General features: G+C 44.9%; 1 protein-coding gene across 1 annotated transcript in view; it reads left to right on the forward strand.

Moving 5' to 3' along the window:
* ATAD3A (ATPase family AAA domain containing 3A) overlaps positions 1-22,619 on the forward strand; it is a 446,196-nt gene that overhangs the window by 145,340 nt on the left and 278,237 nt on the right. The window contains exon 7 of the mRNA XM_078642408.1: positions 3,567-3,636. Coding sequence (XP_078498534.1) covers positions 3,567-3,636 — 70 coding nt within the window. The remainder of the gene's footprint in view (positions 1-3,566; positions 3,637-22,619) is intronic.

The following is a 22,619-nucleotide window of genomic DNA, read 5'->3' on the forward strand; positions in this document are numbered from 1 at the left end:
ATGTGAATTATCTAGCGTCTTTTCTTCAGGACCATAAAAACTAATCTACACAGTGACTGGGGTTTCGATATATGATTTTCATTTGTGTTACTCCCAGCCACCTACTTATCTATGTATCAATATAAGTAAATCAATTTTTGAGAAGACCTGTAGTGCAGACAAAATTATGACATCAATTTCACTATTATCAACAAATTGACAATTTGAGTTACTAAAGCATGCTCACATGTGCATGCTCACTCTAATGTGTACCATGAACTAAAAAGTACAATTCATTAACACCACATGGAAGATAAAACATATCATGAAATTCCAACACACTCTGTTGATCAGTGAGGAAACTTACCCACTGAGGGCATAAATCAGTACTCCTTCAGTATTTGCCTTGTGGCAATGCTTACCAGTGTGCTGTAAAATATCAAAATACAGGGCCAGTTGACCTGTGTTAATGATCTGGCGAGCGAGTGGTTACATTTTACTGACACTCTCTTTTGGAAAAAATAGAGTGGCTATGCCGCACTTACGAACTCCTTTATATCTGCACACTGGAAGACCTACTCACGCCGGCATCCTCGGAAGTGCAGAGTGCGGTGGGTCTCCAGTATCCCATCTGTCTTCCATCAATGTTAATTGGAAGCAGCTGTGTTATGTGTAGTTAAAGCCTGGTTTCAACCACTGGAGCGGAAACCCTATGTTCGGGTCTGTTTTTTATTTATAATGTGATAGGAATCTTGTCTCTCATATGTGTGAACATGGCAGCCATTTTTACAAGGGGGCATGAATCTGTGAAGTCAATCTGGGCTAACGTCATCAGTCCAATCAATCTCAGTTTTAATAGTCGGATTGACATAAAAACACTCCTATTTTGATGACATGAGGTGTTTTTTTCAGTAGTGATTCAAAGAAATGTTTTCCTTTGAACAATTGTTTATTCTGTGAATGAGAATGGTAATGTAGACAAACTCAACTTCATTGAGACCAATGATGTTCGATAAAAGGCGGAATATCCATTGATGCTCCCTTCTAAAGAGGGCATGCTGGTTAATGTTTGGGTATCAGTGAGGAAATGTGTGCTCATTTTTGTATTGGATTTCTTGCAGTGTATAGTGCTGCTATGTTCATTTACTCTCAATTTTACGGGGAGTGTGGTCATCCCTACGTATTTGTTTTCCATAGGGACAAGTGATCAAGTAGACACAGTTCTTTGTGTTGCAATTGGTGTGTGATTTATTTATTTTTTGTCCACATCCAATTAGTCTTTAAAGGTTTCTCCCTAGAGCTTTCTATGAAAGTACAGTTGACACATGATCCACATGGGAAATGTCCTTTTACTGGGAGTAGAACCCATAGTAATCTCTGGTCTGACTCATTATGGTCTTGTGGGCGTGTGTGTATTATTAGATCCTTCAGATTAGTAGTTCGTTTAAAAGCAAAGCTAGGTAGTGGGAACGATAGTTGCCCAGTTTGTAAGATTTTCCTGTGTGTCTTAATTATTTTGCGTATCTTAGTGTCACATGTTATTGTTGTCTATTGTGTGGCTCTAGTAGTGTGTCTCTGTTAAAATTTCTAGCCTGTTTATATGCAGTTTTTACACATTGACTACTACGGTATTGTCTTGATTCCAAATCTACGGCCAGCTTTTGTGCCTATGTATCAAAATGCTTTAGTCTGTTGCCATTGCGTCGCAGGTGCAGAACTGTCCGTATGGTAGGTTGTCACGCAGGGATTATGGGTAGTGGCTATTGTAAAGTAGAAGGCTATTACTGTCTGTAGGTTTTTTATATAAGCTTACTATTAGCTCGTTGTATTTCTTCTTGATCAAAAGACACAGGAACGGTACTTCCTTCTCAGTGATTATTTTTGAAAATTTCAGGTAGGGGCTTAAGGTGTTGACCCCAGAGCAAAATGTCTTGCATGTAGCCAGGTCCCCTTTCTAAAAGATGAGTATGTAATCTATATAATGCCGCCAAATAAGGGTGTTAGATTTGTTCAGGTTCTCTGGACTGAGAATGAATTGTTCTTCAAAATGTGACTTATAGAGACATGCTAGACTTGGCACAAAGGTACTTGCCATGGAAGTACCTTCTGTCTGTTGGTATATGTGTGTGTCCCATATTGAAAGAACAACAGGTGTGCTAAAACATCCGCCCAATGGAGGGCCACAAACAACATTGGGCTGAAGTTCATACCTGTTGATAGTTTTCAGCAATAAAAAGAAGATTTTAACATGTTGGAGAGAGCCCCTCCTTCCCAGGGCAACTTAGGTTGTAATTAGCTGGAGATATATAATAGAGAAATCATTTCTGTCTTCTTGCAAGCCCGGAATAAATGCACGCCCCACCGGATCATCAATTACTTTTTTTGTTTTTATTCACAGCAGAGACAATGAAATTGATTGCTTAATGTAGTATAAGCATATAAATAAATACTCACTTAATTGATGGACCAAAAGTCCTTACAAGCAGAAACGCCCAAATAGTGCAATGCAAAAAGGTTGGCCACCCAAAGCAATTAATTGTATAATTCATTCACCATACAGAAACTGTAATTTAGCCACAGGTACTCCTTTATACAATTACCGATAGAAGTCATAAACAGTCATTTGTTGTCTCGGACCAGGTGTGGTGATAGGTATAGACATGAAAAAAAGACTGCCGGTATGCATGCAGATTTCTAAACATCATAGTTTTAGATGTCTTAATCCCTATAAGGAAAATGATTGTTATGCAAATTGATACATGTTAAGGACTACATCTTTGCCAAAGCTGTGTCTTCCATAATGTACCTATTAAGAACATAACTTAAGGCGCTGTATGATGTTTAATGAACACAAGTATCTTAGCTATAGTAGCATTAGCCTCATGTGCCAAAAATCCTTCCAGATTAAATTTAACTAACGTGTTGCTATGGGTTGGATGGGGTCCTGGTTGTGCTGAATGTATGCTTCTTGTGAATCTATTACATAGACTCATGTAATATGCATTGCTTTCTCAGCCATAATAGTCTCACTCACAGGTTAATCTCTCAGATTTGCAAACCACTGTTCAGATGTTTGTCATTCCAATAATGTCCATTGATTCAACGTGTATTTTGATGAATGTACAGTTCCCCAAGAGTTTCTTCAATACCAGTAGATATTCCTTGAAATAAAATGTTTTTTTTTTTTTAAACTGGTGCTCAAGTAGTAAAGACCCCCATTGCCCTTTGAAAAAATACTGTTAAAGTCAATGATTTACAAAAATCAAAGGAGTGTGTGTGATCACTAGTTGTAGTATGAATCATAGATGCACACTAATTCATTGTCTATATTCATCTCTCTTGTTGTCATACATCCTGCCTTGATTATATTTCTTAATTCAAGATTATACAGCACAAGTATTCTGTAACCCCCCCGGGTGGGTGTGGTGGGGGAGTTAGGTTAGAACATGGTCTATTCTACAGTATCACATCACTTTCCAGTCCCCTTCAGCCTTGCTGACAACCAGCACTAGACCGGTTGGATTTGCCAATGATTGTCTAAGAAGTGGCTGTCCTTCTGCTGACATTTGTGTTTTGCCTCCCGTAAGGACCGCAGGCACGGTGTTCGGGGAAGGATTCCGGGCTTTCGTTTCAGACTGGGACAAAGTGACAGCCACAGTAAGTACTGGCTAAAAGGGATGAAAGCTGGAGTTTTTTTTATTAACCACAGGCATGATTGCTAGTACATGTCCCATTGATAGCAAAGGCAATAGCAAATGTTAAGGCAAAAATATCTTCATGTCTGGTAAGAACTGTCAGATTATTGTAGTATATTAGACAATACTCTTAGGGCACACATTGCAGCACATTGTATGTATGACTCTACAGGTATAGCGTATGTGCTAGTATTGTGTATTCTGCAAGGAATTCTGTGTAACCTCCCTGGTCACAGTTTGATTCTCATCAGGGGCATCTGAGATTGATAATATGACTATTACTAGGATTTTTAATTGGGTACTTGCTCTTTATGGAGTAGCAAAATGGCGCAAATGGCTGTGCAAGTGCTACATGAGTAGAAGACCTTATCTGCTTGTTAAATGAGAAAACAAAGGTGTTGGTGGAAGTTAATGTTATGAGTGTCTCCTAAAACAACTAAAGAAAACAAAGGTTTTAAATGTACTGAAACCCACAAGTGAAGGTGCAATATAATAAAAAGGTACACCAGCGTTGTACAAATACTCTTTTTCGATAATGAATGGTGTTATGCCCAGTGTTTTAGAGTGTTGGTGATCATTGTCCTTGAGTACAGCATTTTATAGTGCACTATTTGTGTGTTTTTAAAAGTACTATAACTGATGCATTTCAGTACCTTTTATTAGTGCCATAGTTTACTCCAAAGTTACTCTAAACCCCCTTTAAAAATGATATAATATGAATCAGAGTTGAGTCAGTACAAGTGAGTAAATGTTTCATTAATTATACAAGAATTTAATAGTCTGTTCAGTTTGTCCTTGTTTAATTGACTCAGGTTGTGTGTATCTACAGTTGCTTCTTTGATAATGCTTTCATTAGTCTGAATGTACACTCTTGGGAGAGGAAGTACATTCTTTGGGATTAAATGTTATGTTAGTTGTCTCTAACATTTAATGTAGCCTTGACTAGTTCAGACCACTGGGATGTGGAGAAGAAAGGAGGGATCATGTGAGAAAGAATGAAGGAGGTGGCTTGTGAATAGAAAGAACTTCCCCAAAACATTTGAATTATTCTGACTGACTATCTGGCAGTTCAGAATTGCTAGCCAAACTTAGATGTGCTGCAGCTGAACACAAAGGTCAGAGAAAAAGAGCCAATGTGGGGGACAGTAAAAAGGGAACCCACGATCCACAACGTAAAGTGTGGTAACAGTATGATTTAGGTGTCTCATTACAGAATCTGGCTCTATCATGGGTTTCAAAATGAAGGTAGCCTTTTGGGGGCTTACTAGGTTTAACTGAATTCTGTTCTTGTAAGAACAGGTTTATCGTTACAAATCAAATCTATTTCTAGATGGCTAGTATCTTGTATGTTGCGGCATACAAATTAACCAAAAGCCCCTCCTTGATAGACCTGAAGCACATTTCACTCAAGGATAGGCTCTTATTGCCCTTCTTTGTAAGGCCGCTATCTGGAAGTCTTATTTATACTTTATCCAGACATTGTCTACATTCATACTCCAGAACTGATACTCAAGTAGGGCAGGCTTCTTCGAGCAACCTTTTTAGGTGATTGTTGAGGTTGTTTCTAATTCTTGTCCTCTTAGTTTATGGGATGGGCATGCTATTCTATTCGGTCATTATGACTATTGATGAAGATCCACTGGAAGAGAAGGGAAAGTTATTTACCTGTAATGCTAGTTCTCTTCCAGGGGAATCCTCATCATAGCCCTAAGCAACCCGCTGACCTCTCCGGAGAAGAGTATTTACAGCTGACATAAAGTGATCTGACTTAACAGTCCCCTGTGGCGTATGCGCACGTGTATTGTGAGGCCCTTATAGGCACAAAGCATGTTTTTCCTATGCGCTTCATCGCAGCCTATTGCCTTAATTTCTCCCTTTGTCCTTTTAACAAAGGGTTGCAAAATATTGTCACTTTTTTCTGTTTAGTGACTGATTTTATGTACTGAAAAATAAATTAAATGTGGTCATTTGAGTCTTTTTAAAGGCTGAAAACATTTGTGTAATTGTACCTTTGTACAATGTTATATATCTATATGTATGTATGTGTATGTTTTGAAAAGTGCTCTAGGATCCCTGTGCGTTGGTTGGACTATCAAGTGCTTATGACTATGACTATGATGATGACTTCCCTGAAAGAGAACTAGGATTACAGGCCAGTAACCGTTCTTGTTGTGTGCCACTTTCTTCTTTTTGTAGTCAGAATTCTTACTCAGTGAGAGTAACTCACTCGATCAGAGTTTCTTATTTGCATTTTTCAATTGGTAGTCCTGAATTTATAATGAATAAAGAGCACTCCACATCACACAAAAAAATTCCAAGCAAGCATTGCCAAATACAATATTTGTGGGCAGTATCCGAAAATGCATGCCAGGAACATTGCATTTGTCAGTATTTGTTCACATTTTATGTTTAGTGTCACTAATAACAGTTTTTGTAGTAGGAAGGCTTGCATTAGATCAAACCTAACAGTGGCTAACTGATCCAGTGTGGGCACAATAGTTGACCACAGAGAAAGAGAAATAGAAAAAGGAACAGAAAGGACTAGGTCTAAACCCCAAGTCTTGTCTCTTGTTGCCCACACAAATCCAAAGGGATGTCATGCTTCATCATTGGGTGTTGCTCCTCGTCAGGCAGGCGCAGCAATGCCCTAGGAGTACCCGAAGGGTTGCTTTAGCAGAGATCTTTTGATAACGCCATATGATGAGTGATCTGATGAGTGAGGATGTGAGATTGAGGATTCATAAGAAAGAGTGAGTGAGTGAGTGAATGATAAACACTGGCTTGGAGATACCAAAGTAAAATTAGTTTAATGTGTGGGTTCCCCTTACAGATTATAAAACCCTTAGGTTGTGCGTTTACTGACTAGGCAATAGTGTGTCTCAGTAACTCTTCGGTCGATATGTTTCATGCTCTAAAATGGTCGTAACGATACCTAGCGCTTCCTCAGGACCAAGAAGTGAATAAAACTGTGAATCGGTAAAGAACCCTACTAAAGAGAAATGGGCGGTTCTCCTTGTGACAAGCCACAAGGTGGATTAAGCTCAATTAGTGACCACTCTTGTTGCGACCTAGATGGGGAAAGAATAGAAAACTAAACACAAAGGGTGAAATTATTATAAGTCTCTCAGCGGTGAGATGATTGATAGCACCTCATCCCAGTAGGGTATTCACATGATGAGCACAGGAAAATACAGATGAGACGTACGACATAAATGTAGAATGATGCTCTGCGTTGAGACAATTGATTGCACTTCACCACATTGATATACTCTATTATCAGGCAAACGAAAAAGTGCCAGTAGTGCCTTAGTAGAATTTGAGTAGATGGCACTACTCACACACCACTATACATACAGGGCTCTTGGGTCGAAATCATGGTATCGAAATACATTCATCACAGTTTAGCGAGACCTTTATATCTATACTACTATTATAAAGGAAGAACTTTGAGGCTTTGAGGCGGGTAAACTCGGGAACCACCGCGCCAATCCACACACCCGATACATCGTTGGAATCCTCAGAGTGTGCAGATGGACATAGGCTATATAAAGTTAAAAAAGACTTTATATTTAAAAAATTTACATTATAAAAAAAGTAGTCCCCTCGAAGTAGCGCCGGCCGCGACCTGCGTGCTGACGTCAGGAGCACGGGGAGGATCGGCGTCCTGGAGCGGCGGACATGGCAAGGGGGAGGAACGGTGACGAGCGGCGAGGAGCGGTGGACTGTGGAGCGGCGGCTGAGGTAAGGCAGCGGGGGTCGGGGCAGGCGGGGGATGGGGTGATGTAAGGCTCCAAACTACCACAATCACGCTCATTAGTTTTACCTCAAACACAGCTCAGGAAGTTGAACTGCAGAGCGCCAACGTTTCAGCGTTTCAGCTTTAAGGGTCATTAGGTTGACACGCAGGCATTATGTTACCATGCTGGAATCTCGGCACGCCGAGCTCCATCAAGGGTAAACCCCGCTCAAAGAGACCCCACAGGCGAAAGTGATCCGTCAACCTCGGAGCCGTGTTTAAATGTGCCCTCTTTTCGTGGTACTTTTCATGTGGACGGGGAAAACAAACAGCCCGAAGCGCACTGCTGTGACTATCATATGTCGCCTTTTTAAGGCTCCTGGGGACAATGTCGGTGCAGGCGGGGTTCGGGGCAGGCGGGGGACGGGCGGGCGGGGACGGGGAAAGCAAGCAGCCCAAAGGAAAGCCAGGAAATCTGGTTCGGTTTATCCCCACTCAAAACACATGGAAATGGTAATTTCCAGACGAAGGCTGGAGTAATAGCTGCAATACAGTGAGACGGTTTTACATTATAGTGCACTGCTGTGACTATCATATGTCGCCTTTTTAAGGCTCCGGGGGACAATGTCGGGACAGGCGGGGGACGGGGCGGGCGGGGGCCCGAAATGCTGGACAATGTCGGGGCAGGCGGGGGTCGGGGAAGCCTGATTGCTGCTAGTTGTGCCATAAAGAATACAATTGTACAGTGGGCGCCTAGGTTAATTGTGGGAATATAGTGCCAAAGTGCAAACTCTCATTCCAAAAAACTTACGGCACATAGGACAAAAGCATTGTATAGGTTGCGGTGAAGTAGAACATGGCATGTCATGCGTTCTTACGAATTAGTAAATTGTGGGTTGCTTTATTTTATTTTTATTTATTTATCTAAACTTATATTGCGCGCAGCTACCCTCAATGGGTTTCCCGGCGCCAGGGATAGACAAGAGAAAGAAAGCAAGCAAAAACCCAAACAGAACAGACAGTGCAGAAGGATCAATTAAACAAAAGAGTCTTCAATTTTTTTCGGAAAGTGAGGAGATCAGTCTCGGCTTTCAAAGCCGGCGGAAGAGCATTCCACATCTTTGGACCAAGATAAGAAAACGAGCGGCCACCCATAGGCTATTGCGTGTTCGCCTTGCACTGTAACAGGCTGAGAATCAAAAAATGGGGAGAAGGAAGAACATACGATTTAATAGCAGCTCAGCGTGAAATGGGTGTCGTGACAACCCGGTCGCGATCAGACAACCAACACAATAGGACTCACGTTTGTCATCGGGTGCACTGCCTTCCCACATCTACCCCATATACCATGCCTGCATATTGATGGGCTGCTAGCTCGGTCTCCCTCATATAGTGAGGCTCCTGCTCTCCGGAGTGCCTGACTTCCGGTGGGCGCGTTTCTTGATACCACTGCGCGTGCGCGGGCGCCATCTTAAAGTGGTAAATTTTGGACCTCTATTTGGCACACGGAAAAGACAGTATTTGTTGATAAAAAACAAACTGTGTATGGGGTAGCAGTGCCATAGTCATAAGGATGTGTCTAATCACAATGTTCGTGAGATCACACTACATATGTTTGTAAAGTTTTAACCCAAATGTGAGTGCACCACCAGCACCAAGAAATTATTTTGTCCATCCACTGTAGATATTACACAAGATGTTACTTTATTCTTCTTGTTCATCAAAACAGCGACGCGTTTCGTCTAACTGGTGTGGACTTCATCAGGACTTGATCAATGTATATAGGTGTCTATGGTAGTAAGCTCTTATAAAAAGTAGAAGAAAGTTTAGGGTCTATATTAGTCCTGTATTGCAACTGTTCCCTCCTGGATCCAGGGACAGTTCAAGAATGAAGCGGCTCCTGTGCCGGTCATCAAAGAAGACTGTCCTTAATTTCCGTCCTCTTACAGGAGGATGGATATTAAGGACGGTCTTCTTTGCTACTTTAGATGCCTAGATACATTTATCAAGCCCTGATGAAGTCCACACCAGTTGCACAAAACGCATCAGCTGTTTTGCTGCTGTTATGTTAAACAAGAAGAATAAAGGAACACCTTGTGTAATATCAACAGTGGATAGACAAAATCATTTCTTGGTGTTGGTGGTGCACTCCACATTTGGGTTAAAATTTACTTTGGTCTTGGAGACTGCTCCTTGGAAACTGCGGGAGCAGTAGAGATGCACACAGTTTGAGCTATAAAACATCACAAGTTTGGACTTTTTGGGGAAATTTTTTTGTGGGGACGTGCCTCACAATCACACAGTGGTGTGCTTGTTTGGCTTGCTGTTTCAAGTTTGGGAGTGTGTTTGTAAAATGCAGGGGATCAAAGTAGAAGGCACACTGCATCAATGTAATATTAGTTGTAAATACATCTGAAGGGGTACTGGCCAGTGGGTGACTAATCCCAGGGGTAAGGAGAGGGCAGTGACAATCACTGATAGGTGTTACTTGTCCCAAGAAGAGGTCAGGCACATAATCTATGACGTTCATACTTCTGTCCACTGAATGTCTTCATTAATTCCCCCGATGTGTGTCTGAAGGAGGTGTACTCACCGCTGTTCACGTCTCAATAGAGCAGTGTTGCTCCATGCATTATTGGATTCCAGGATAGTTCATTTCATGTCGTCAACAGAGTGTCTCTTTTCAATGAAATGGTTACACATTCTAGTGGAAGTGCGTCCACCCCGTATGGTACTCTTATGTTTGCTAATCCTTGGATTGTAGGCCTCTTTGTCATGCTGACGTAGAGCTGATCACGCGGACATGAGATGAGGTATACACAGTTCCTCGTATTGCAATTCGTATATTGTCGTTGTTCCCACGTGAAATCACCCAGTTGTAGTGTCTTTGTGTGCTTGGTAGAGGAACATGCACCGCAGGTGCTGCACGGGTAATGTCCTGTGACTGGTGCTAAATCCCACAGGGTTGTATTACTTGGTTTTCTGCGTGGATGGGGTAGTGTGGGTACCAACTGGTCCCTTAAGTTGTTCTTTTGAAGGAAAATCTAGGTTTTGCATTGTTAAGTGAATCTGTATTCAGGATCCTCCAATTCCGTAGAATGATGTTCTTTATCTGGTTAGAGAGGGGTGTAGAGGTGCTGACACAGGTTATCACTTCATCGTCTTGACGTTCCCTATTCTCCAGCAGGCCTTCACGATTGTTATTTCGTGCTCTCTTCCTAGATTTTTTTATGTTCTTATCGCTCAGTTTAGTTGTGAGCACTGCTGCTTGTGAGTTGAAATCAGTGATGGAACTGCAATTTCGCCGGATTCTCATAATTTGGCCATGTGGCAGGTTCTCTCGTAGGGCCTTATGATGAGGACTGTCGAATGGGCGAAGGATGTTGCAGTCTGGTTCCTTATCTTTTTTCGTCCTGGTATGCAGGTATCCTTGTTCCAAGGGGATCATCAGGTTTAGGACGTGAAGTTCCGTCTTGGACTGTTTCTTCGTAAAGCGCTTGCTTGCATTACCTTCTTGAGGTATTGCTGCAGGAGACAAAAGGCCTTAAACCTCCGTAGCTTTTCCAACTTTGAATGTGATTTCCTCAGCTGAGGGGCTAAATATTAAGTATTTACGAAGTATCTATTTGCGTAAAAGTAATTCTAGATCCATCTCTGCATTCATACTGTGGTTTATGTATTTTCGGTATGTTTTCTGCAAATTCATGTGTACTTGCCCATGATTTTTTGCGTTCATGGGCATCTTCATGAGTGTGCTCAATTGTCTGTGTGAGCATCTGTGCTGATAACGGCCTCTATGCCTTTTGATCTTTGTGCTGAGGCACATATGTGCATGTTGGTTAGTGTCCATGGCCTCTTGACCTATAGATACGCATAGGTGTCTGTGGGTATGTTGTTGTCTTCATGCATGTTATGTGTGTAAATTGTACCGTTATCTTATACTGTAGAGGAAACTGAGAAAACAAAATGATGATATATGTTACTCCCAGAAGTTATGAAGGCAGGAACACGAAAGGTTACTTCAACATATTCAGAATTGTCAGATGTTCACATGTTTAACTTTCTGGGTCAGGATTTGCAGCATGTGGTTTCAAAGTCTAAGTAAGTAATAGGGCTTTTAGCTTCTGTTTTGGTCAGTCCGAAATTACCTATATGCTTACCTGCCACATGCATTATTAATAGTGTAAGTATACTGTCCTACTAAATTGTACCAGCTGTTCTCTCATTACCGCTGTGACAGCATGTTTTAATTCGTCACTTTGCGGTCTGGCTCCAGACTGCATAGTATACAACATTATACAGAGCCAACCCCTTGCTCATGATTAGATGGCTTCCTTTTTTTAAAACATCTTGTTCGAGGCATATAAGCTGCAGATCACACACTATGCATAGATTGCCATCTGGTGTTGGGCCCGGATGTTTGCAATTTGTTATTGACTTGGAAAAGTCTTTGGAAGTCACGAGATAGGTGACGCCTCGTTTGGACAATAGTGCGCATGGGCATCGACTCCATCTTCAGATTGTTTTTTTTCCGCCATAGGGCTTGGATGTGTTCCAGTTCGGTATCGTTACCAAGTTAAATTTTGACGCGCAATCTTTACCCAATTCTTCGGTATTGTCTTGATCGCGTTTCCCTTTCGACGCGCATCTCCACAAACTTCTACTTCGGTACCAGTCGTCAAAGCAGGCCTTCGGGCCTAGCTGCGCCATCAGGCCTTCGTGGCTCATGGAAAGGACTCCCTTCAAAAAAATGTCCTCAATGTGGAGCCAAGTTTCCATACGCTGATCTGCATCAGGTGTGTAACCTCTGCCTTTCTCCTGAACACGAGGCCAAAGACCGTCTGGCTTGTACCTCTTTCCGCTCCAAGAAAACCATCAGAGATCGTTGAGCGCGAAGAAGTATGGCTCGATCATCTTCCAGGAAGGCATCAATGTACCGGAGCAGGAGCAGATGGAAGAAGGCACCTTCAGCGATGCCGGGCACTCTGACGTTGAAGACATCACGCTGGGGCAACGTGTCGGAAGTACTGATGTCGACCCTCCCCCCCCCCCCCCTCCCCCCCCCTCCACCTACCCATCCAAAGGCTTTGGTAACACCTTCACCTTCGGGCCCAGGTGCACACCATGACAAAACTTCCCACACCCCGCCTTCGGGCTCAGCAAAGAAGTTACAATTAAGCCTTCAGGCCGCTCTGGACCGAGTCAGCCTTCCGCCGGTGCTAAAACTCCATCCTCTGCACCAACCAAAGAGAAACCAAAAGACAAACCATTATCTTTCTCCGCGACGAAGCCCGGTTCCGCACCGGCGCATTCGGCACCAAAACCAAAAGACACTCAAATTTCGGATCCGAAAAAATCATCTGAACCAAAGAAACCACCAGTTCCGAAACACACATCGGAACCGAAAAAACAACGGGTTCCAAAAACACCCGGCACCTCCAATCCGAAAAACAATCATCGGTGCCAACCAAGCAACCGGTTCCAAAGACTCCAACCAAACCTTCGGAACCCACAAAAACTCCTCAGGCCAAAACAAATGAGCATAAAACTACTCCAAAGACTGTGCCACTTAAGCGTTCAGACCCGAAACAAATCGCACGGGAACACCATGCTTCGGAGGAACAGCTTTTTTAACCTGATCCTACACAAAAAACTCTGGAAATAGACCCACAAACAGGTCATCTTAGGATTAGTCCTTCCAACAAAAGAAAATGGACAAACCTACACCATCTCCACTTCCCTTATAGAAAAGAGACATTGCCACCTCTCCTTTAAGGATCTCTTCTCCACCTTCTCCACAATACATCTCTCCTCTTCCATCTCCAAGACCAATACAATCTCCTCCGCCTCCAGATAGTGATGATACCACTGGTGACGAAGGCGATAATGAAGGAGATAATGAACCTCTACAAGAGCCTATTCATTACATCCCAAATGATCCATGGGAAAATTATGGCACACCAGATGTTCCTGATTTACCACAGGAGGATGTCTATCCATCTAGACCATGCCCCCCAGAAGACACTATAGCCTTCACTCGGCTAGTACCCAGGGATGCACAATACCTCAGGGTAAACTTACATACAGACCCCATAGAGGAAGACTTCCTCATGGACACTTTTACAACATCCCAAAGGTCCACCTCTATTCTACCAATGCTAAAAGGGGTAATTAAACACGCCCCTGAAGTCTTCAAAGACCCAGTTGGAGCTAGAGTCAATAACCCTAGAATAGAGAAGAAGTACAAGGCTGCCCCAACTGATCCTACATACCTTAAGGGGCAGCTTCTATTAGATTCCTTAGTTGTTTCCAACGCCAGGAAAAGGGCCAACTCTCAAACATCAGGTGATGCTCCACCGCCTGACAAAGAATCAAAACTATTGGACGCATCTGCCAAAAGAACAGAGTCACAAGCATCCAACATATGGAGGATTGCCAACACACAGGCTTTACTAGCCAGATACGATAGGGCGCACTATGACGAGCTGGAGACCCTACTACAACACCTTCCAGATGAATATAAGACAAAAGCACATGATCTTATACAGGAAGGTAAACTAATAACTAATACCTCCATTCGCTGTGCTCTAGATGCCGCAGATACAGCCTCCGGAGCCATAAATGCCAGTGTCTTTTTACGTAGACATGCCTGGCTAAGGATATCAGGGTTTAAACAAGAGGTTCAGACTACCATACTGAACTAACCCTTTGACGAAGAACACTTATTTGGACCTGCCAAATCAATAGGACCCTGGCAATCTCAAGCTCCCAGAAGTTCCTTTCATCGCTCCTCTTATAGGGGCGCCTCTAGAGGCTTCAACACACATAACGCCTCCACTTCAGATAAAAGCCCCACACAAGCCTCCTCTACCAGAAGGTATTACAGAGGAGGCTACAGGGGCAATAACAGCAAAGGTAGGGGCAAAACTACCAATACTCGTACGGCCACCACCTCAACACAGTGATTTCCCGTTGCTTCCCTCGGACCATTCTACTCCAGTCGGGGGACGATTAACCCAGTTCCTACCTGTCTGGAACAATGTCACCACAGACAGGTGGGTGAGACAAATTATCCAATCTGGTTATTACCTGGAGCTCACTGCCACTCCTTCCCTTATACCACCCAAACAGCGTCCAATGTCAACAGAACATTTAACGCTTCTAAAACAAGAGTTGCTTTCCCTACTGCACAAGCCAGTTACAAGATGAAGTCAGTGTGAAGAACTGACCGCTGATGCTGATGGAATTTACCCTATTATATTTTGCCTTCCTTGCCAAACTTTATTAACAGACTGTAATTATACACTGTAACACAGATGGTTAAATGTGGTAACAACAAAAAAGGACAAAAATGACTGTGATGTATACATGTCCTGGTACAAATTTAAACTTTTGATGCAGTCACCAATAAAGAGTTTTAAAAAAAAACCAAAAAAAACATGCAATAGAGCCAGTTCCCCTTCAACATCAAAACGCAGGAGTTTACTCCATGTACTTTCTGATTCCAAAGAAGAAAGGAACCCTGAGTCCCATCTTAGACCTCTGACCATTAACCTATACATACAATCAGACCATTTCCACATGGTCACTCTTCAACAAATCCTTCCCCTACTCAAACAAGGCGATTTCCTGCCACTTTAGATCTCAGGACGCCTACTTCAACATTCCCATTCATCCATGGTTTTGTTTGATCTTTATTATACACCGGCTAGAGTTATGAAATGGGGAGTAAATACAGGCATATGTTGTAATAGATGCACTTTGAGAGGAGCAGACGCAATACATATGTTCTTTGGCTGTCCTAAACTAACTGGAATACTTAATGAAATTCAGAGTTTTCTCTCAAACATATTAGGAGTATCAGTCATATTAACATCGGAGTTGGTTATAACTGGGATTTCGTCTACTCCCCTTAAAGATGAACAGCGGTCTTTGATTTTTATTATGATATCTGTGTTTCGAGCATGTATCACCCAAGAATGGATTAGTTCTGACTCACCCTCTTTTTCTATATGGAGAGCCCGGCTATTAGCTAAATTTAATTTTGAATCGGCTATCTATGAAACAAAAGGACTAAAAAAAAGCAAAGGGGAAAGAAAATCTGGTCACCACTACAACGATGGATTCAAGAGGAAATGAGAGTATAGTATACTGGTTATGTTAATGATGCTAAAATTTACTTTCGGCTTTGTTTATATTGAAAATGTATGCATTGTATACTTTAAAAATGTATGTACTAATTCTGATTTGTTTGCAATAAAATAAAAAGTAAAAAAAAAAGAAAAATAGAGCCAGTTCCCCTTCAACATCAAAACACAGGAGTTTACTCCATGTACTTTCTGATTCCAAAGAAGGATGGAACCCTGAGTCCCATCTTAGACCTCTGACCATTAACCTATACATACAATCAGACCATTTCCACATGGTCACTCTTCAACAAATCCTTCCCCTACTCAAACAAGGCGATTTCCTTGCCACTTTAGATCTCAGGACGCCTACTTCAACATTCCCATTCACCCTGCTCACAGGAAATATCTTCGGTTTGTAGTGGCGGGCAGCACTATCAATTTAAAGTTCTCCCATTCGAAGTGACCACAGCACCCAGAGTATTCACAAAATGTCTAGCACTGGTAGCAGCCCATTTAAGAAGACAACACATTCATGTCTTCCCATACTTGGACGACTGGCTCATAAAAGCCAAGTCACATACTCAGTGTGTACGTCATACACACACCACAATCCAACTACTACACGACTTAGGGTTTACTATAAATCACCCAAAGTCTCACCTCCAACCATCCCAGAACCAACAATATTTAGTTGCCACAATAGACACCTCAAAAGGCCTTGCATATCCCAATCCAGCCAGGATAGCAAGCATGCAAGCCCTTATAACTAAGTTCCAACCGCAACACTCGCTACCAGCTCGAGTGTTCATGCAAATCATAGGGATGATGGCCTCTTGCATATTCATAGTACCTCACGCAAGACTCCAGATGCGCCCCTTATAGTAGTGCTTAGCACGTCAGTGGAATCAAGGTCAATTAACAGATCTGGTGTTGGTGGACAGCCGCACACATCACTATCTGCAGTGGTGGAACACCCAAAATCTTTGCAAAGAGCCAGTTCCACAAATCGTGTTAACAGCAGACGCATCGCTCACTGGCTGGGGAGCTCATCTACATCACACCATTCAGGGCAGGTAGACACCACAACAAAAGCTACTCCTTATCAATCTCTTGGAGCTGCAAGCAATATTTCTGGCATTAAAATCATTGCAGAAACACGTATCAAACAAAGCTGTTTTAGGGGGGGCGCTAGAGAGTGCGCATGCAGATGGCCGCGCGTGAGTGAGGCTCCTGCAATATAAATCCTTCAATTATCCTGTCAAGCCAACACCAAACCCGGTATAAACCAGCAGGAGTGAAGAAGATATCGGGTCTCACACTCGACGAAAGTTTGGAGATTATCCGACCTGGCTGGCCGACGTGAGAGATAGACAAAGAGTTGACCGCGGACGATCTGGGGCCTGTAACAACTGCAGACCGGAAGCTAGAAACTACGTTAGCTCGAGGCTTCCCAAGAGGCGCGTAGGCCTCAGGACGGTAACCGCCTCGGGCGACCCTACACTGCCGCCTGGTCGCGGCGCTGGGACTCGTGTGACGCTGAGGTGGGATTGTAAGGAGCCACCTGCTGTTGAAGACATCCCTGTAGGGATTGTGCTACCCGCTGTGGTGAACCAGCGCTTCGGTGTCGGGGTGGAGGAATAGTGGGACCCGGCGCCACCCGATGCGGAGACGCTGCCTGGCCTGACCGACGATGCAAACGCAGCAAAAGGCAAGATACTAATTGTAGCCGGGAGCATCGGTCGCGGCATGGGCACGAGGCGACGTATCTTACACCCCCCCCCCCCCTGGGACTGGCTGGTGAGCTGCGACGGCCCACGGGAGCTGAACTGCTGGAGACACGGCGTGTGGGCGGGCCGGTCACCGGCTAGGATATTGCCCGCTTGAATGTGGGGGATGTCGGGACCCGAACGACATTAAAGAGACTCGTGGGGCAAAACGACTACCCTCCACGGCCCTGCTCCGGGTGCGCTGTCGGCGCTGCGGGACCCCGCGGCAGAGCGCCCTGCGGGGATTATCAGTGCGAAAAGCCGTAACACAGCACGTAAGCAGCAGGCCGAGGGTGACCCCGCCTTGAGTGTCGACAATACAAAGGTACGGGCATGCACCGGCCTCCGATGGCCGGCTGGCCTTCGCGTCCAGGACATCCCTAAAGACCCGCGCTGAACCCTGCTGTTACCCCCCTCCCCCCGGAAGAAACAACAGCAACCGCGCAGGGGGGAATTGTGGACTATACCCGGAATAGAACCCTCTGGGACATTGGAGGTTGTGAAGCCAAATCAGGGTCAGGCGATACAGCTGTGTGAGAGGAGGGGGCCTGTGCCACACCCCCGCGATCAGTCCTGCCTGTCTATTTACAGTGTGGACGGCACCGCGACAGACCCCGCAAACTGAATGTGCAGCTGAGAGGGGCGAAACAGCGACATAACGTGATACACCTCTACTGGACCAGACAGAAGCACCTCGGATACATATGAGGCCAGGCCGTGCCCAACATCGGCATTGACTGAGAAGCTGCGCAGGGAAGAGGCATCGAATAACGACAGGATCTTACAGCTCTTTCGGACGCAAATACGCGGGAGAGCCCATTGCCTGACACGCTGCAGCAGACACGAGGTTAGGCGCTGTGTACATCTAAACATACCTATCCCGCCACTGAAGTACGGATAACATAGAGTACAACGCATCATACGACTCTGGAGAGTTGCTCTACCTCTGGTGCAGATCGACAGCTGGTGCATGAGCCTCGGACGCTCTGGCCCAACCTTCACCGAGACTACAGGTTGCCGCAGCATACTACGGATCTCTCAAGTCCGGCTGGAGACGCCATCGCGTACATTTCAGAAACACGAACGCCTGGCTGAAGGGGGTGGCGGACAAGCGACACTGCGCCTATGCAACAAGGCTCCAGCCTTACCCTGAGAAAGAATACCAACCGTACAAAGCTGAACGCCGCGGGCTCTAGTACTAACCCAACTATGGACAATCGTCAGGCAAAACTCACCTTTGAAACCACATCTACAAAAAAAGGTCTGAAACCGGCATTGGAAGCTTGAGGATCCGGTAGTCCACAGTCAGCGGGGACAGGGCCCAGCTCTTCCAGTATGGACATACAGCAGTTGGTGCAGGAGATGAGGCAGGGCTTCGCTACTGTTGTGGACAAGGTGGATCGTATGTCCTCCAGAATGGATGCGATTGCGCATAAATTTGATCTACATGAAGAGAGAATCAATGAGACCGAGCAACGGATCTCTGATAATGATGACACCACTGCCTCTCATACCACACAGCTTGCACGAATGGACAATATTCTTCGGGTCATTGCCACGAAGAACTAGGATTTGGAGGCCCGCAGCAGGCGTAATAATATCCGCGTAACGGGCGTTCCAGAATCCACAAACACGGGGCGCATGGAAGATTATGTCGAAAAACTACTCCTTTCTGCAATTGGGTCCGAGGCATTTTCCAAGCAATTTATAGTGGAAAGGGCGCATCGTTCTCTTGGACCACGGCCTAAACCTGGGGCCCCACCGAGGCCCATCATTGCGCGACTTCTCAACTACCAGGACCGCGATGTGGCGCTAAGAGCAGCACGCAACAACCAAAATCTGTCCTATGAGGGTGTGCCCTTTTCAATTTACCCGGACTTCACACCAATGGTGCAAGAACAGCGACGTAAATTTCTGGACGTGAAGAAAAAACTACGTGCAGTGCAAATTGACTACGCTTTATTGTATCCTGCGAAGCTGCGCGTGACACACCAGGGGAAGCAACACTTCTTTACCAACCCGCAACACGTAGATGATTTTTTGAAGAACCTGCGTCGAGGACGCCGTGGAAATGGAGACCGAGATGGGGTACAGCCGGAGGACGAGCAGGAAAGGGATGACGAACTCTGAACTACCGGTCGATGCAACTTTGCATCGCATTCCAGACTAAGACACTGCACACACGGAACTGGAGGTGACCTATATCGTGAAGGACTGACGCTGTATGACCGAGATACCATGGACGGGTATTGGACTGTTGGTGGTAACGTATTCCAGGCACCACGTCCCTCCCTTGATTAAGCCCACCCCGGGTCGATCAGGTTGTAGGGCAAAAGAGACAGGAGTGGGTTATGCACACCTCTAGATGTCCCCCGGCGGGAATTCCCCAATGTTTATGTTTGAAGTACTGATGTACTGATGTACTGATGTTACTGGAGAGCTTAACAAATGTTGTGGGAGGGGGGAGGGAGGGGTATTCTGGCAAGTTGGGTAAGCTTCAGTGGGAGGAGGGCAGGGAAAGAGGCAATTCGAGACTAAATGTACTGCAGCAGTTCTACAAGATGGTTATGATCATAATTGGACTGCTCACGTACGGGAGGTAGTTTGGGGACGACTGGGGAGGGGAGGGAGGGGAGGGATTGCTAACACGGTGCATTTAGGACACACACACTGGACAGTCGGATGCTACTGCAATAGCTGTGATTCATGGATGCCGAGACACGATAATTCCTGTAATGTACAGTCAATAGACACTACATATCACAACATAGTCGGATGGTTTGCATGGCTGAGTAGGACATGCGGGCGACGATACCAATGTAAAACAAACTACACATGGCAATGGCTGATATAAACCTTATCACGTGGACTGTACGGGGGCTAGGAGACCTGCGGAAAAGACAAGTGTTGTCATATCTAGACCGTCATGCTATACATATCGCTTTCTTGCAAGAAACACATTTCATACCTCGCACTGGACGCACTTTTGCCTGCAGATGGGCGGCTAATGCAGTCTTTTCCTCTTACTCAACGTATGCTAGAGGAACGGCGATTCTTATCAAAAAGGGCACGCCGTTTACCTTGGTTGGTGATAAGCAAGACAATCAAGGACGATACTGTGTGATGTGGGGGAGGCTGGGGCACAGGACGGTCACTATGGTGTGCTGCTATGGTCCCAATACTGATGACCCTCAATTCTTCACTGAGCTATGGGCCACTGTTATAGGCACGGGTCCTGATCACATAATATGGGGCGGGGATTTTAATGTAGCACACGAACCAACCATCGATAGGTCGCACCCGGCCCCCCCATCACTACACTAGAGTGAGGACTGCACTGCACACGGTGATTACAGAGTATAACTTGATTGATACATGGCGACACCTACACGCCACTGCGCGAGAGGGTACCCACTTCACTGCACAAGCACAGTCTTGAGCAAGACTAGATTACGTGTTTATATCTCCGCAACTCTGCCCTGCGCTCGTAGGGGCACAACATTTGGCTAGGACTTACTCTGACCACTCGCCTGTGAAGATCACATTGAGGGCGGAGGACCTAGGTCCGCCGAGGTCTGCCTGGCGTCTGCAACCTACCATGCTTCTAGATGCCGTGTTTCAGGAAGAGTTGAGAGAAGAGACTTTAGAATTCTTTGAGCGCAATAAGGACTCGGTAAAAGATGTTGAAACTATTTGGGACGCCTTTAAGGTAACCCTAAGAGGGATATGCATTGCAAAAGGGTCAGGAGTACTTGAAAGCATACTGACAAGGTTAAATAGCCTGGAAGCGGAACTTAAAACACTGGAAGGCTCCCTGGCAAATTGTCCAGCTAGAATATATATATCAAATCTTTATTTCGGCCACTGGCCATCAAAGATATACAATAAAACATACACTAATCACTGTAAAATCATCATACACAATCAGTCAATACATACTTATTCAATAAAAACCTTAAAAGTGAGTACTAATAAAATTACATTCATAAAACTATGGACCTTTACATTAGGAGGGAGCTTGGATCTTCAGAATGCGGGTGCGAGTGTGCCACACATTGATGAGAAATTTTGTTATAGCAAACACAGTTAGGGTTGAAATGTCCGTTTTTAAAATTCTGTACATTGGGAGGTACTCCCTGCAACCCAAATTTCTGATCAAAGGTAGGAGCCAATACTTCCTCGCTGTCTTATATACTGGGCAAAACATGACCAAGTGTAAATCGGTTTCGTCCGCACCTGCACAGGCCGGGCACTGTTTTGTCGAAGGGGATGCTGACCAGGAGCTGGTAAAAGATCGTAGGGGCAGTGTGCCATATCTCCATTGGAGGAACAGCTTCCTGGCCAGCACGGGGGAGATATCATCAAGGACCCTCTCCAGCCTGTATGAGTCTTTACTTTGCACAAATGCCGAGGTAAGTGACCCTTCACCCTGACTGTCCAAGGCCATGACTAATTTTTGTTCATAATAAGCAGCGGCAAGAGCTCTCTTAGAGATGTTTAGTGACGCATCGGCGGGATTAGACCAGAGGTCAGGGAACCCTAGGGTCATACAGGATTTGTGGATATATTTTATCCAGGGGATCAATAGTGCTTTCGGGTGGGATAAAAGCTCCATCAATTCTGCCCTGTAGGTGTGAAGTTCTTCACTGCTCCATAGCCTTCGCCAAAAGGCTATGGGTCTCAACCCTAATTCGTCCGCTATTGGTCGTAGACCCAGATCCAGCCTCAGGGGGAGGAGGGGGGTGCTAGGCGGAAGTGCGACTATCTGCCTGATAAAATTGTTCTCAGTTGTTGCCAAGCTGCGGCAGGGTATGTGTCCCCACAATTCCGCACCATACATAGTAGCACCCCTCGCCTGTGCCTTGTAAATCTGGATGAGTGGCCCCAGCGGACGGTATGTGGAGCCGTTCATCATCCTGGTAATACCCCCTGTGGTCTGTACCAATTTAAGATTAGCCCTATTCTGGTGTGGTCCCCAAGTCATAGATTCATTGAGAGTTACACCAAGATATTCAAAGGTGAAAACTCTCTCAAGCCGTGAGGCTCCCAATGACGGATTCGGCCGCAGTTTTTGCCTAGGGTTCAACACCATAAACTTCGTTTTGGTTGCGTTGATTTCTAGACCCCTGTCGGTACAGAAGGACACAAATGAGTCTAGGACCCTCTGTATCCCCATAGGAGTTTTGGACAGCAGCAGGGTGTCGTCCGCAAACATGATTGCAGGCACCCTGCTGCCGTTCAATTTAGGGGCGTCAGTGTATTCAATGGCATTTAGATGGGCGATTACCCCGTTGACAAAGAGGCAAAACAGGGT

Source organism: Lissotriton helveticus, chromosome 5_1 (genome assembly GCF_964261635.1).
Source record: "Lissotriton helveticus chromosome 5_1, aLisHel1.1, whole genome shotgun sequence".
NCBI lineage: Eukaryota > Metazoa > Chordata > Amphibia > Caudata > Salamandridae > Lissotriton > Lissotriton helveticus.